At 54.5% G+C, this 16,149-nt stretch overlaps 4 protein-coding genes across 4 annotated transcripts; 3 read left to right on the top strand and 1 right to left on the bottom strand.

The window, feature by feature from the left end:
- Nucleotides 1–723: 723 nt before the first annotated feature.
- On the top strand, nt 724–2,531 carry CH63R_10194 (Cysteine protease; the record flags this gene model as incomplete). The annotated part of the gene is made up of 2 exons (XM_018305168.1): nt 724–1,288; nt 1,372–2,531. The coding sequence occupies 2 exons, from the start codon at nt 724–726 to the stop codon at nt 2,529–2,531; spliced, it is 1,725 nt and encodes a 574-aa protein (XP_018154592.1).
- A 1,746-nt stretch (nt 2,532–4,277) lies between these two features.
- Nucleotides 4,278–7,826, top strand: CH63R_10193 (polymerase; the record flags this gene model as incomplete). The annotated part of the gene is made up of 1 exon (XM_018305167.1): nt 4,278–7,826. The coding sequence occupies one exon, from the start codon at nt 4,278–4,280 to the stop codon at nt 7,824–7,826; it is 3,549 nt and encodes a 1,182-aa protein (XP_018154591.1).
- A 2,480-nt stretch (nt 7,827–10,306) lies between these two features.
- On the top strand, nt 10,307–12,255 carry CH63R_10192 (Protein phosphatase 2C; the record flags this gene model as incomplete). The annotated part of the gene is made up of 3 exons (XM_018305166.1): nt 10,307–11,016; nt 11,072–12,073; nt 12,138–12,255. The coding sequence occupies 3 exons, from the start codon at nt 10,307–10,309 to the stop codon at nt 12,253–12,255; spliced, it is 1,830 nt and encodes a 609-aa protein (XP_018154590.1).
- Nucleotides 12,256–13,444: 1,189 nt separating this feature from the next.
- On the bottom strand, nt 13,445–15,529 carry CH63R_10191 (Serine/threonine-protein kinase nrc-2; the record flags this gene model as incomplete). The annotated part of the gene is made up of 4 exons (XM_018305165.1): nt 13,445–13,844; nt 13,896–14,274; nt 14,333–14,632; nt 14,698–15,529. 4 exons carry the CDS (start codon nt 15,527–15,529, stop codon nt 13,445–13,447), a joined length of 1,911 nt encoding a protein of 636 aa, XP_018154589.1.
- Between the last annotated feature and the right edge of the window lie 620 nt (nt 15,530–16,149).

Here is a 16,149-nt window from a genome sequence, read left to right as displayed (position 1 = left end):
CAGCGACGTCTGTGCATACTTCCAACATCCAGGAGACTGGGTTGGGGGGGCTAAGAAAGCCCGCCTAACGGACTTGGTCTATTTGGCTGGTCCTTCGACGAGTCGAGTCCTCATCTTGTAATTCGTTCCAAGGGACCCTGCCGAGTGCCAATAAAGGGGTATCTGGATCCTACTCTCATCTTACAGGCTGCACAAGGCGTGTTCGCTGGACAGAAGATTCGCTTCCTCATGGATTGGAACCGTAGACTTCCGGCTCGTTGCCGCCCGGGATTGACGGCACCGGCACCTAGGTCATGGAAGTCGCCCGGTGAATATCACGTTTCGTATCCGAGAATGTTGTGGGCTGGCTTGACGTGGCAAGCTCATTGATATTCCTGAATGGTTCCAAGCCTAGACTAGAGCACACGAAGACCACCCCATCATTTCACGACGGCCGGCCATAGTACTGCGTGGCTGACCGACACCAACTCCTTAAGCCTGAGTTGGACTAGACGAGGCTAAGGAACAGGTGAGAGCTCTGCTAGACGCTCAATCCCAGAGATTAGCCCAGGTCACTTGACAGTTACTCTGACAAGTGCCAGCCATATCGGTTAAGGTGATTTCTTTTATAGCTGAAGGGTTTCTTTTGCCTGGGCTCCGGGTCTGCCTGAGATGTTTGACGAACATTGATGCAAGGTCACTTTGAAACGACAAGAGACCCATCCTCTCTCATCCGAAGGCGAAATGGCTTTATCAAAGGACTTCGAGCAATCGCCGCCACTGACCGCCAGCGACATGGCCGACCAGACGAAGCGGTCCAACACGCCGGCGCTACTCGTCCGCAGATCGTCATTGATGAGCAGGTTCCCCGAGTCTGGATCGTCGGCGTACGTCCTCGATTGGGGGACCAACGATTGCAAGCAACGACTCCTCAACCACGCCGACGACCTTTTGAGAGAAGCAGTTGGCCGCAGGCGGCTCACCATCGTCCAGGGGCTTCCGCTGGACCTGGTGCAGGTGTTGAGGGACTCGCTGGGCGTCGACCCTGCTTTCCTCGAAGCGCATGCTGGGAGGCGAAGATATCGGCCATTGAGGCCCGACGACGGCTCGAGCTTCATATCCTTTGAATACCCAGAGCTCGTCAAGACCGCCAGGGGAAACTGTGGGCCTGATCCTGGTTATAAGCCGTCTGCGAGACAATCTGACTTGGTGGATGTGATGGATGAAGCACCCTTCCACATGATGTCGAGGGATGGACAGGCTGTCATGTTCTGTCATGCGTCGCTATGGATGAGTAGCAAGGCAGATGGTATGACCCCCCGGGACCTAAAATAAGGGGGGATGGAAGGGGAACCAAGATTTTTTTTGTGCTAACAGACTTTCTGTCTATAGTCCTGTTTCTGGATAGGCCGATATGGAATGATCCTTCCTCACAAGTCCACAAGGCCCGGCGGCCACTCTCTGTTACCCGCTCGTGGCAGTCAAAAATCGACGAATCGCAAATGGACGGGACTTCCGTGTGGAATGTCCTGATTGCAGAAGGAGACGAGCTGCCAGGTCTGGAAGACAGCCTCTTGCGAACGTTCCGGCAAGCAAATGTGGTCAGGCAAAGCCTACCCGATATCCTACGCGAAGCCGTCTACGACAAATGGCTGGACTTCTTCGAGACTCTCCCCCCGTGCTCCCAGTCGGGCTCTCTACACGACTCATCTCTGTACTGGCAAGCGACAGAGTCTCTCGAGCAGAATCTGGATTTGGCTCACAACCAGGAGCGGCAACCCGATTGGCGTAGCCTTCTCGACCGATTGCAACGCCGCATAGCCATCTCACGGCTTGAGACGTCGACAATTCCACAAACCCCTGGGTGGCCCCGTACACAACCGACGACGGCGGCATTGCAGACACGAGATATGAATCTTCCCGCACAGAGCAGTCGGTCATGCGCGGACGACGGCGATCACTGGCCGGATCAGAAGGAGGCGAATCAGCGAGCACTCGATCGCGTCACTTATCTAGGAGGCATTCTTCTCCCATTCACCGTGGTGTCCGCTATCCTCTCCATGAACGAAGAGTATGCACCGAACTCGCCGCGATTCTGGATTTTCTGGGTGGCCTCCGTCGGTGCTGCCATCCTTTGCCTGCTCATCATCTACCTGGACCAACTGCGCTGTCTCGAGGTCTACTTCGAGGTGGTAGCCGCTGACAAGGTCGAATCGATCTTCCCGTCCGGAACGCCACACCACAGCCATGGTGTCGCGTTCATGTCCATGTCAGAAACAGGAGTGCGCCGGCCGTCGCGTTTGACAACAGAAATGTTCGTCGACATGCCGGATCCTGGCGTGGGCGACATGGAGGTCTTGGCCGATTCGGCCGTGAACCCGACAATGCTCGTTCAGCAGTGCAAAGACGGGTCGAGGCCGAAGGCGTGGCAGCGGAGGCAGCTGGGCTGGGGCGGCGCAATGAAGAAGGTCGTCGGGTATTATCGGTGGATGGGCGGCAAGCCGGTACAGTTGAGTCCATACGGGGAGAGGTTCCGGATGAAGGCAGTCTAGATGATATCGGTCTAGGGACTCCGAGGTGGGTGGGACATGTCTTTTAGGGATGGTGAAGCCTAAACGAAAGTGTCACTGTCCACAAGGAAAACTGACGTCTCGAAGGACTGGGTGTCCTTGCAGGCCGGCGTGGGGCCGGGCCCGGATGCGACGTCCGGGACAAAGCTTATGTAACGCCGCATTGATCAGACCATTTCCCAGGTCCCCGGAAAATCAACCGCACTTCTTCATCTATGCCCATGTTGGACAAAGGAGGAGATTATGTTTGCTGCAGTTGCCCAATCAGGCCTCGCTAATATCATTTAATTTTTTTCCGCGGTTGTTACGTACGGCCGTTGGTCGTTGGACAGGTCGGCAACAGCGCGTGCTGCCGGGGGTTAGGCAGCAGGGGACGGCAGCCTGGCCGAACCAGCAGGACGGACCTACCTACCTACCTGACAGAATGGAACCTTACGTTAGCAAAAATCACAACAGGGCGGCTGGCCGCGAAGTCGCTCATCTCTGCCTCTCCTAGGCAGGTACTAAGGGCGACTGATAAACTATGCGGGCGCAAGCTGTTCGTTCTCCTGCTCGTAATCTTCCCGCACCATCCCTCTCTCATGTTCATACTCGGTGTCTCTCTTCCAGTGCTCAGGGAAGCTGACAACAGACGATAGAATAAACCTCGTAGCCGCAAGAGCCCAAGGCAGGGACAATAGAGAAGGACAGGTGGCAGAGGCAGATGTTTGGGCCATCCCGACTTGTTGTGTGCTATCTGCTGTTTAATTTTCCTTTAGAAAGATGTGATTGAAAGTACTGGTAAGACGCACTTGTGGAGGCCAAGCTGCCACCCACCTTATTTCTCCCCCATGCTGCCTTGTGTGCTGCATACGGATGGGGATTATTCTCCCCTCTCCTGGCCAACTGCGCCGCACCTTGGGTTTACATAACCCACGTTTTAAGTAAGTACGCTTTCCCCATGGTTTTGACCCTCAAACGTTCGCCGCCTTCCTTGCTAACAACAAATGGAAGCTGAGTAGTCTTGCTCAATATTTCAGGATGACTTTGCAATGATTGAGAATTACCTTCCTGCCTAGACTTAACCTTACTGGTTCTTACCACCCTCCTCTTCTCCTTCCTCCTTCCTCCTTCCACCTTCCATCACACCGGCACCTGCCTGCGCTAAGACCAACCGCCTCAACTGCCTGTGTGACTTTTCCCTCACTCTCTTCTTCTTTCTACACCTCACCTCTCTCGCATCTTCAACCTGTCTGCCCATACTTTCTCGCCCTTCCAGTAACCTATCTGTTTCATCAAGCGCCAGACAGAGTTGTCGAGGCCTAAGATCTGTCCTCCCTTTGATCTCATCCACCAACTTGCATCAAACCTTCTCACCTCTTCAAGAGCGAAACGAGAACAACAAACGAAACTTACAGCTACTAAATCACACTTGAATAACCTTGCGTTATTCTGAACATGCCAGCTCTTGTTCTTCAGACATTTCTATATTTTCCCCTTGACTAGAAAGACCTAGGAGTTCCGCAACACATCCACTGTAAGTTTCGCTTATCCATGGTCTTGATGTTCTAAAAAAAAAACAGGATTTGAACCTCTTTGGACGTTTTCTTTCTCGCACCACAGCCAGCATTGAGTTAACCTCCGTGAAGATCCTCGCTAATTTTTCTTTTAAAATCAGCACTGCAAACTATATGGGTAGTGCTCTCAGGCTCTCATCAACGTTCGGCGGTATCACAAGTGCTCTTCACCATGACTCGGGCCCAGTTCAACCGCGACTTGGCTCAGGCTTCTCAACAGACCATCACGCACATATCCGGGGTTACCAAAGGAGAGGATGACGGCCAAGTCCAGTTTGTCTTCTCTGATGGTGCCCTGTCCTCGCCTGTTGTCATCCGTCTCGTCACTCTGAACATCGATGAATATCCGCACAATTCTGGTTTTCTGGCTTACACGGATGCCGACTCAATCCCCACTGCTCTCTCTGACCTTTTCGACGAAATCCCCAGCTTGAGTCAGAGCAAGTCCATCCTCAACACCTTGCAACTCATCTCAAGCTGCAGTCTAGCTTCGGAAACCAACGACAATTCTGACATCGAGATGACTGATGTTGAATCGGAGGGTGAGGCCGATGAGTACGATTACGAGGACGACATAGCTTTTGGGCTTGGCTCCGCCTCCCGCTCCCCAACGCCCACCAATACCCCAAGAGAGCAGGTCAAAGTCACCGGCCGCCTGATTGAAGACCTTCGCACAGCCAAGCAAGCTGGCTTCAAGGTCGCCTTGCTGACCAAGGTCACGGAACGTGAGGACGGTTGCATATTTGCTATCTCCCTCCCCGTCGCCCAACTAGGTCTCAGTGAGGATACCCTCGAGGCTTGGGAGGTAAGCTCTTCGGATTGCATCGTTCTGCTATGCAGGTACGACTCAAGATATCCTTGTGTGGAGACCTTCAAAGACCTCGCATCCGGCCATGCAGCTTCTATGCAGTTTCGCTTCGGAAAATGCGCATCTTTCAAGCCCACTCTCACCTCTGCCTTGACTGCTTTCAGTCCAAAGTTCAACAATGCCAAAGGCTGCTCATCAGAAGATGTCCTGGTGGACGAAACGTCTCAAGGTTCAACATTCTGTTCGATGCCCATTTCAAACTCGATCAACACCCTCATGAACCGGCAACTCGCAACGCTGCTGAAGATTCGCCTGAATCATGGCGTGTCTTGGGACAGTGCCACGGAAATGCTGGAGAAGCTGACCAGAGATGGACATATGCGCGTTTTCGCATCGGGACCAAGCCAGTCATTCCATCTTGCTGACGACACGGAAGCCCAAGTTTCAACAGCTGCCCCCGAGCTTCTCAACAAGGACTACGTCAGACACAGCCCTCGCGCTACAGGTCCTCTGCCAGAAGCGCAGCTCAGTACTCCTCTGATTGCAATGCAGTTCTCCTTGCGGTACTTCGTCAAAAGCACCCAGTACTGCCTCGTCTGTCATCGGAAAACTGATCCTGGCTTCGCCGCCCTCAAACCCTACGTCTGCAGCGAGCCCCTTTGCCTCTTTCAGTACATGGCTTTGGGATTGGGCCCCAGCATTGAACACGACATCATTGCTCGCCCGTATGTCGTTGACCTTCTGGTCAGCTTTTGCGCCGCCGCTCTGCAGGCCTCTAGAATTCGTGAATGGCCGCAGGGCTTGGCTATCAAGGTGCCTCTCATCAACATCTTCCCAACCCCGGCGAACAACTACGGATTGTTGACCGTCAATGGTGCCTTCCGGTCTGAGCAAGAACCAGAGACTAGGCGTGTCCGGCCTGCTATTCCTGTGTTGGCACAGATTTCGGCTGGACAGTTCGACCTGCACAAAACACAAGACATGGCGCTGAAGCCTGGAGACATGATTGTTCTGGTCAAATCCGCAACGGTGGCCGATTGTGGGAGCAAGGACGACGTGCATCATTGCCGCATCAAGAGCGTGGACTCTGTCCGTGATGGTGAGGGCAACGACAGCGGCAGAGTGGTCAAATTTGATTGCACCGTGTCAGTTACCGGAAATGCAAATAACCCCCCGGATCCTTACCGGCCTGCCTCAAGATCATCCTCATCGCCAACTGAAGAATTTCATTACAAGCCTGAGGTAACATTCGATGACGAAAAGGGCGAGGCTGGGTTATTCCTCTACGAATACGACCTCGACGACCTGGAATCATACTACCAACGCGAAGCTTTGCTGGTTCTCGTGCAAACCATTCCTTCGATCAGAACGTTGCGCGATTACCTTTTGAGCCACAAGGGATCAACGTTGGCCGATTGCCGCAATGTCTCGCGATCCGCTCTTGCATTGCTCCGGTGGATCGTTGCCTCGAATCGATCATTCATCGTACAAATTGATCAACCAGCGGACCTTGACATTGGTGGAATCTCAGGAACTAACTCTCGACAACGTGAGCGCTTCGTTGGAATGGCTGACGACTGGATGCAGTTCCGCTTTGCGCAGGGATCACCCGAAAAGGAGAATCGTTTCAAGGAGGAGCTGGAGTACCAGGGAAACCATCCTTACCCGACGCTTTTTGCCTGGCACGGCAGTCAGCTTGGGAACTGGCACAGCATTATCAGAACTGGTTTGGACTTCAAGGATACCCTCAACGGCCGCGCTTACGGCCATGGCGTTTACTTCGCCCGCGATTTCTCAGTAAGCCAGGGATACTGCAGAAACGGTAGATCATGCTGGGTCGGATCGGAGCTCAACCTGCTCGCAGCCATCAGTCTTTGCGAGATCATCAACCGCCCGGTCCAGTTCAAGTCCATCGAACCATACTATGTGGTTGATAAGGTAGACTGGATTCAATGCCGCTACCTCATAGTCCAACGGAATCATTCGGCCGGACCACAGCCCCGGAATTCGGGCTCTACTTCCGAGACCGACTATGTCCCCCAGGACCCTGCTCGACAAATCACGGGTATGGGAAACATTGCTGGGAAGGTCCCCGTGGCTGCGCTTCCAAGATGGCGTCAGACATCAGCTCCCTATGGGTCTTCGCTGTCCCAGTCGACTAGGTTGGCGGACAACGAGCTTGATAATGAGCCAGACGACTTCGACTTGATGATAGAGCTTCGAGAGAACGGAGAAATTGATGAAGAGAATGGAAAGACGGCCAAAGACTCTGACCCTAACAAAACGGACTTCGTTCCGGGCGCTCTTGATTATGAGCTGCTGCCCCAACTTCCTCCTCCCAGCTGGGCCTCCGACCAAGGAAGAAAGTTCGTGGGCGCGGAGCTCAGCAAGTTGCAAAAGTTGCAAGCCAACACACCTTTTCACCAGCTCGGCTGGTACATCGACTTCGAAAACATCACGAACATGTTCCAGTGGATTGTAGAGCTCCACAGTTTTGAGAAGTCTCTTCCTCTCGCGCAAGACATGCATCGTCAGGGTGTCTCCAGCGTTGTTGTCGAGATCCGCTTCGGTCGTCATTTCCCGATGTCTCCCCCCTTCGTCCGCGTCATTCGTCCTCGCTTTGTTCCGTTCTCAGAAGGGGGTGGCGGACACGTCACGGGTGGTGGTGCCATGTGCATGGAGCTTCTCACCAACAGCGGCTGGAGTCCCGCCAGTAGCATGGAGAGCGTTCTGCTCCAAGTGCACATGGCCATGTGTAGCCTCGATCCCTTTCCGGCACGACTTATAGGCAACAAAAAGGGCGACGTAAACGACTACAACATCTACGAGGCTATTGAAGCGTACAAGCGCTCCGCCAACGCTCATGGCTGGGAGGTCCCGGACGACCTAGAAATGACGGCGAATGCGCTGTGAAGGAGTTCGCTAGAGGAGATTTTGCACGAAATTACGGACGTGGAATGAAGGCGGTTTGTCCCTTGGCCGTATTTTTGCTCATTGAACTGGCTTTTACCCGGAGAAGTGGTATGGCAAAATGCAAATGGACAGAAGAGTAAAACCATGTAATGTAGGTTACACGAGGGGATTAGTGAGCTCGTTCATCACCGCAACAAAACACCACATGACGATAGCTCAGACACGTCCATGGTCGAAGACATGGTTGCCTCGATCGTACAATACCCCAACTAATCCAACTTTCTCTTCCTCCTGGCCTAGCTTTTTGGACCACTGTTGTGCAGCAGCGGCTCCTTACTTTGGGTTTACCGAGACATGAAAGCGTAGATATTGTCGATCCAGTATGTATTCGTCTTGATATAGCTTTACGGCTGCCTTTATCGAATTTTTCTGACACCGTGGCCATCAGTCTCGGTTCAAAGGTCATCGATCTGGATCAGGAGAGAACTAAGAGTAGTTGGTTGTTGAAGTGATAGAGGCCTTGTGTGTTTGTGAATCGTCGTGTACGTCCTGACTGTGTAGCATAAAGATCAAGCATACCCTGACGCTACGATTGCGGTTTGGTACGAGCGAGTGTAACAGGGTCGCCAGGTATCTGTGTTCCCCACGTGTCTCCTAGGGTGACATGACTGATGAAGAACATGTCGCAAATGAGAGTAGTCCCGTAAGACAGCGTGTCCCTATCCTACGCAACTTGACTGATAGAGGGAGTGGACTAAGGTACCCAGTCGGAAGGTCGCAGCCTTTCGACTTCGGGCCGGTTGCTTGCTTCAACATCTTGAGCGGCGTTGCACGCATCTATCTACGAGAGATATTTCCTGCTTAACAAGTGAGTTACACTGCTTGCAGTTGCTTGCAATTGCAGATTACGTGCTGCCAGGACTCATGATGTGTCCTGGAAAAAAAAGATATGATGGGTCAATAGTTGGCAATAAAGGCTGTTCTCATAACGCCCAAGATATCTCTGACACGAATATCAACGCTCTGCTTCGGAGAGGAGTGTTTCCTTCACGGGCTTGGCCGGGTCCGCGGTTTCCCATGTTCCAATCCGATATGTTCTCTTGCTCATTCCCATGAGGACAAAAGTCCATTCAGTTTCGCCCGATACCGAGTCTCATTCGGCGAGTTGCCACCCGCCCTACCAGCTCACCAAAGCTACTTATCGTCTCCAGATGGTGTCCGACTCAAACCGAGTCCAGGCCCAACACCTAAACCAGTCTGGCATCCGGGCATGCAGGGAGGTCCCTAGGCCGTATACTGAAGGCAGCACAGCGTTGCGGCATCCGAGGACCAGTGGCTTGGCGAGCAGACAGATTGCCGGTGAGCAGCACACGGCCAAGAGAAGCGGCAAGTCTCGTCCTGACGCAGTTCGAAGTCAAGGGGCATCCAAGCAACGGTAACTCTGATGTACTGGTGCTGGATGGTAGATCAGGAAAGCGAGATAAGAGAAACAGAGAGAGATGAAAGGCTGTCCAACACAAGAAGAAAACTAGAGGATTTTGCCTGAGGGCTAGAGAGAGAAATCCCCACTCCTCGATGCATACAAGGTCAAATTTCTTCTGGATCGGCCGGGGTTGGGCCCTGTACGCTGGTTCAAGAAATCCCGGATTATGCATAAATGCCGACATGGCTAATACGCCGGGCTTGACATCAGCTGCCCCATACCTTCTTTGAGGGGATCGAGAATCTTAGGATCTACGAGTCAAGTCAAGCAAGCCAACGCCGTGGTGATGGACAGATCTGGGGTTTGGTGGACCCGTTTTGAAGACCGTTCCCGTCGTGCAGTGCAGCATAGATAAGCGGGGGCCGACCGGCAGAACGACACGATAAGTTATCTTGCCTCAACGCTCACTGGCGGAATCGAATCCCGGGGGCCTCCCTAAGGAACAAGTACCGAAAAGCAACTGCTCAGGTGTTTGGTGAGAACCTTCAGACTCACTTGGTTTTCCTTTGTCCTGTCACGGGCAGGTGACACCAAAAGAGCTCCTGCTGCCCGCAAATAAAAGCAGAACGGATCCCTGAAACATCCGACGGGCACATCTCTTGTCTTTAGTCCCGTGGTTTCGGTAGTCCTCTCTGGCCGACTTGCTCCTCTGGCAACTGCTAATCTGTCACCACTAAATACAATCTGCAGGCGGCTACCACACCTGCACTGACGCACGCGACACCCAGCGGTCACTACAGCGCTGCTGCCGTCTGTGAGCCCGCAATCATCGACTGCGCCCATCTTTTCCCCAGACTACATACGCCCGTCCGAAGCCTGAGGCACGACACGGCACCTTGGCGCAACCCACCCTCAACTTCCCAATCCACCGACCCCTGGACCTACGGCGCAGCTTCCACTCCTCAAACCCTCTCACGACGCTCTCTAGACTCTCCATTGGACTCGGGCCGCCTTCCAGTCCAACCGCCATTCTCTTACCGTCATCTCGCTGCCCCAAATGCATCGCGCAGCAGTAAGGGCTTTGCGGACAACCTATCGATGTACGGCTCGTAGCTTCGCACGCAACACCCGACGGGGCCTCTTCGAACATAACCTCTCCACCACCCCCTCGTCCTTCGCGACCCGCCACGGCCTGCGATACTCATCTTCCTCCTCTTCCTCCTCCTCCTCTACGAACCAGCCTCACCACAAACCCGAGCATGCTGTCCAGCCGCTAAAGTCCTCCATGTACATCCGCCGCTTCTCCGTTGCTCTCGTGTCCACACTCGTCGGCTACGGCGCCTGGTACTCGTACAACGGCCCCAGTATCGACAAGTCCCAGAGCTTGACGAGGAGCTTCACCACTGGCGCAACCGCCGGCGGCGATGCTGCCCCGACCCGCGCTGTTCTCGTTGTAGGCGCTGATCAGCTGCACACCGGAACCTTTGTCGGAGAGGGTCCCATCTCCAAAACCACCAGCGACGACGGCCGCAAGGTCATTGAGATGTTGACCCCCGAGCAGGCTACTCAGAAGTTGCGCAAGACGGAGCAGTCCTTCCTCGTCAACAGAGGCCAGGGTGTTCTGCGCTACGACCTTGTCCAGCTTCCTAGCAACGACCCTATCGAGGATGACCATGCCGAGAAGATTGTCGAAGTGCCTAACAAGGCCGCCGGCGTCACGGGCAACAGCAGCGACTGGATGTTCTGGGGTGTATTTGACGGCCATGCGTGAGTTTTCGTCGTTGAACCCAGCGCTTTGAGTATGTAAACTAACGCATGACAGTGGCTGGACCACCTCGGCGAAGCTGCGCCAGACTCTGATCGCCTCTGTTGCCAAGGAGCTCAACAACACCTACCAATCTTCCGCTGACCTGTCGCCGGCAGCTGATGCCATTGATGCTGCCATCAAGTCCGGCTTCACCCGTCTCGACGATGAGATTGTCAATCAGAGCGTCGAGAGGGTCCTCAAGGCCGGCTCCAAGACCATGGCCGCGGAACTTCTTGCCCCCGCTCTGTCCGGCTCCTGCGCCCTCCTGTCCTTCTACGACAGCAGATCGAAGCTTCTGCGGGTTGCTTGCACTGGCGACTCGCGCGCTGTCCTCGGCCGTCGATCCGCGTCGGGCAAATGGACCGCTACCGCTCTGTCGGTAGACCAGACGGGCGGTAACCCAGACGAGGCCGCCCGCTTGCGCAAGCTCCACCCTGGTGAGGACCGAGTCGTGCACAACGGCCGAGTCCTTGGCGGTTTGGAACCAACCCGCGCCTTCGGCGACGCGAGCTACAAGTGGAGCCGTGAGATCACTAACAGACTCCGGGAATCCTTCTTTGCCCGCTCCGCCTCTCCCCTCCTCAAGACGCCCCCGTACGTCACGGCCGAGCCCGTCGTTACGACGACCAAGATCGAGCCCGAGAACGGAGACTTTGTGGTCATGGCCACCGATGGCTTGTGGGAGATGTTGACCAATGAGGAGGTCGTAGGTCTTGTCGGCAAGTGGATCGAGAGCCAGGCCAGCGGCTCCTCGCAGTTCGACTCGACCTGGTCTAAGCTCTTCGGATCTAAGCAGTCCACCTTGCCCGTCGAGCAGGCGAGCGACAAGAGCATCGACGGCCAAAAGACGCCCATTCGTCTGCAGCAGTGGGGCATCTCACCCGACGCTCCGGAGCGGTTCGTCGTCAAGGATAAAAATGTGGCTACGCATCTAGTCCGCAACGCCCTCGGTGGCAAGAACGAGGAGCAAGTCTCCGCTCTGCTGACTCTGCCGTCCCCATTCTCCAGACGTTACAGGTGAGTCAGGCGCAACGTCAAGGGATCGGACATGTATCAAGAAGCTGACGTGAACCGAAAACAGGGACGACTTGACCGTGCAGGTCATCTTTTTTGGGAACGGCGAAAAGACAGGCGAGGTTAACCTCAACGAGGAGGCAACGGCTGCGTCGAAGCAACAGCCCGCCAAGGCGAAGCTTTAGAAAACGTTGTGGTATTTCGTTTCGACGGGATTACCGCCGACTAATGGCTCTCTTGGGCGAAATGCGCCAGCCCACGTGTGTGTTATTTTTGTATCAAACTGGTGACTGCGACGGGTCGGTATGGGAGGGGTAATGAAAAGAGACCCCTACTTGCGCAAACCGAAAGAAAGAAAGAAGGAAAGAAGGGCGTTCTTTGTTCTGGGAAGCGAATAACAGAAACATGCCCCCTCGAGCGAGGCATCTACTCAGAAGAACAGCCCTCCACCCCGGCTTATTGTGAAATGTGGTTTGCTTGCGAATGAGAGATGAATTTGCTGCCTTGATGGGATTTGAATTACAATCCTTGGCCTGCTTGATGAGCGTGATGAGCGAAGAGATAGACTCGCATATTCTCTCATCCTAGCCGACCGCGCAACACACCACGATTAATGCCGTGCCTCGCAACGGTCCGGGGCGAGTGACGAACAATATTCCGCATGGGTTCTTGTCAAGCTTTTTTTATACGTTTCTTTTGGACTGTCAATGACGGCAAAGCCAAGATATTTGAGCACACCCCCCTTGCTCAGGGGATGGGTTTATTTTTTCAGTCAACCACCGCAAACGGTCCGAGAAAACACTCGCACAGAAGCCTTCGACAATTCTTCTTCCTCAACCCTCACTCTGCGCGCACTCTTCCCCTGTCATTCCCTCTTTGTAAAGAAACAAAAATTTCGTTTCCCAAACTCAAAAACGCCTGGGGTTCCCGTGGTAAAGAGACGAAATACAAAGGACAAGTCAAAGCAAGACGAAAATAAACAGCAAGAAACTCCCAATAATGAAGGCACAGAGACCATATGCTGCTGGTTGATCTTTTTCGTGAGAATCCCAAAGGGGGAGACACCGCGAGGGGTTGTGGAACGTTTGTGTAAGCCAAATGGTTCCTCGACTCCCATACTCGGGATTTTTGTTCGTTCGTTCGCTCGCTCTCCTCTTCGCGCGTCTCGTAAACTATCGTGTGTCTCTTCCAATTTCGTCGCTTGTAAATGATAGTCCGTGGCTGTAGGTACCGTCGGTCCAAAAACCGTAACTCTTACACTCTGAAGAAAGTTGTCACTTCTTCTTGAACGATCCCCGGGCAGTCACGAATCATTTTAAAGCCTGTCGGCAAAGGGCCATAAACACCGCATAACCGATGAACCGCCGCCGAGAATCATGAGTGGTGTTGATATTGGCCGTTCTGCTGCGAGTGGTGATGGTCGTCGTCGCCGTCATGGTGTAAGGTAACGCTGTTGAATTCCTCAAAGGGGTCCACAGCAACCTCACCGCCAGGAGTCGCCAGGCCGCTATCCAGGGGAACCCCCTTCAGGCTGGCTTGCATTGGGTGGGAGCCGCTGAGATCTATGCTTTCGCTTTCCTTGACGTTGCGGAAATTGACAGTATCGATGCCGCGCCCTGTGACGGGAACAATGGGCGGCTTCATGTGACGAATCAAAGCCCATTGGGTCGTCTTGAAGAAGGGGTGCGCTTTGATATCCGAGGCGCCGGCCTTGGCGCCTAATCTCCGGTTCTCGTCCTTGATGAGAAGTTTGCGAATCAGGGACTTGCAAAGGCTACGACTCGTTAATATTTGTTGCTCGACCGATTTAGAATGCAAGGCTTACTTGGATAATTGCGGTGCCCCCGCATGGTCGGGAAAGGGAATGTCTTCTCTCAGGATGTTTGCAAAAGTCGCGTTCCGGTTCTTGCCCTTGAAGGGGGTAGTGCCGTAGAGCATCTCGTAAATCAAGATACCCAGGGTCCACCAGTCCACCGCACTAGTGTGGCCGCTACCCTTAATGACCTCCGGTGCGATGTACTCTTCTGTGCCGACGAATGAATTGGTGCGGAAGTTGGCGATACATGATCGGGTGTCGATGTGCAATGACGTGGTGCTGGTACCCGTCTTGCCGACAATCATGGTGGGCTTTCCACCGAGGTCAGATTGCTTAGACAAGTCAAAGTCCGAAAGCATAATGTGGCCCGACTGGTGGAGCAGGATGTCTGTCCAATATGTCAGCAGCCGATTGGTAAGCACCGTCATATGGCCTAGAAGACTCACTCTCTGGCTTCAAGTCGCGATAGATGAAACCCATCAGATGCAGATATTCCAAGGCCGCAGTGACCTCGGCGGCGTAGAATCGCGCGTCCTCCTCGGGGATGCACTTGCCAGGGCGAGTCTGCAGCGCCCGGAAGAACTCTCCACCACTGCAATATTCCATGCACAAGTACAGGTAGTCCTCAGACTGGAACGAGTGGTAAAGCGTAACGATGAACGGATGGTTACTCGTGGCCAGGATTTCTTGCTCGGCGAGTGCACGTTTGATCTTGTTCCGCTTAATCATTTCCTTCTTGCTCAACACTACATCAACGAGTCAGTATCGCGGTAGGAAGCAGAGAAGGGAAAGTCAGGGGGAATGACGGTACCTTTCATAGCGTAGAGCCGGCTGCTCTTCTTCTCGCGGACCAGATAGACCTTGCCAACGTCTCCCTTACCAATCAACTTGATCTTGTCGAAACTCTGGGGGCCGACCTCGACGTCGCGAACCTTGATCGAGTTGGAGCTGTATGTCCTCCTGAAGGCGAGGCTGTTGCGATTCGGGGGCGGCAGGTTGCCGAGAACGTCCTTGTCAGGGACGCCAAGGCCATGTCCGGCAGAACCGTTAACCTTGGACGGATCAACCATCTCGAGGGTGCCTGAGTCCTTGTCGAGCACCAGCGGATCCTTGCTCAGCTCGGCGGTGGCCGGACGCTCGGCGCTGCCCTTTCCCTTGGAGAACAAGCCCTGAGCATTGGGGGCGCTGGCAACCCTCCTAAGTTTCCGAGCCAATTCCTCCCTGCCGGCGCTCGTGGTCTGCTGTTCCGGGCCGCCATCAGGACCTTGAATCTTGAAGTTGGGGGTATCTGGAGGACTTGGGGGCACGGATTCGTTGTTGTGGTGGCGGAGGCCCGGCTGGCCCTGATGAACAAAGTACGGGTTCGCGTGGGCGGTCGGACTGAGAGCCTCGTCGAGGGGATTGCCTTCGCTGGCGGTGGTGTTTGTCCTCAATCGGCCAACAGTGCCTTTGAAGAAGCTGCTGCCGAACTTGCTCCGGGCCTCTGGGCGGGCGGGAGATGCATCTGTGGAGGATTGGAGGTGGGCGGCGGAGGACTTCTCCCGGTCTCGGTCGGCGCCGCTGTTGAGGTTGATGCGGAAGAGGTTCTTCAGCTTCTGATTGAACTGGGCGGCGCCATTCTGGTGGGTTCGGCTGGCAGGCATTTCGAAATCTCGGGGGTGCGCAATCAAGCGACCGATGCCATGGCTGACTGGACAATTGCGGGAGAAGCAAAGGGGGGCCGATGATGTCGGAGAGATAGAGAGCAGCGTTGGAAGGGAGATGCGGAGAGCGGCAGCAGATCGGACGCGAGGTGGAGGTGAAAGTTGAGTTGGGAGGAACGTTGAGACTGGCTGGATGCGGGAGTGTAAGTAGCGTCAAAAAAGAAACAAAGGAGTAGGGTGGTGTAGCAAGGTCGGGTGAAGGCAGAGGTGAATGGGTAGGGTAGGTAGGCAAGTGACGGAGATAATGGTATGGAAGGGGATTGTAGGGTAGTTAGGTAGGTAGGTAGGTGAGGTAAGGTGAGGTGAGGGTCGAACCGAGTTAGTAATGTGGGCAGGCGGCTTTCCGGACGGCCTTGACACCTTCCCATGGCCCCCGCTCGTTGGTTCGATGAACGTGGGCGTGGGCGTGGGCGCGGGCGCGGGCGCGGCTCGCTCACTCCCACTGTACTGGTGGTGGTCGGTCTCGTCTAGGCCCCATTGGGACCGCTGGGTCTCGCTGTTTCTGTCCAGTGTCGCCTCCAGCCCACCCCCTTCCCTTCTTCCCGTCCACCCTTCTTCCA

The sequence above is a fragment of the Colletotrichum higginsianum genome (assembly GCF_001672515.1).
Source record: "Colletotrichum higginsianum IMI 349063 chromosome 7 map unlocalized unitig_7, whole genome shotgun sequence".
Lineage (NCBI taxonomy): Eukaryota > Fungi > Ascomycota > Sordariomycetes > Glomerellales > Glomerellaceae > Colletotrichum > Colletotrichum higginsianum.
This window is presented reverse-complemented; position numbering and strand designations above follow the sequence as displayed.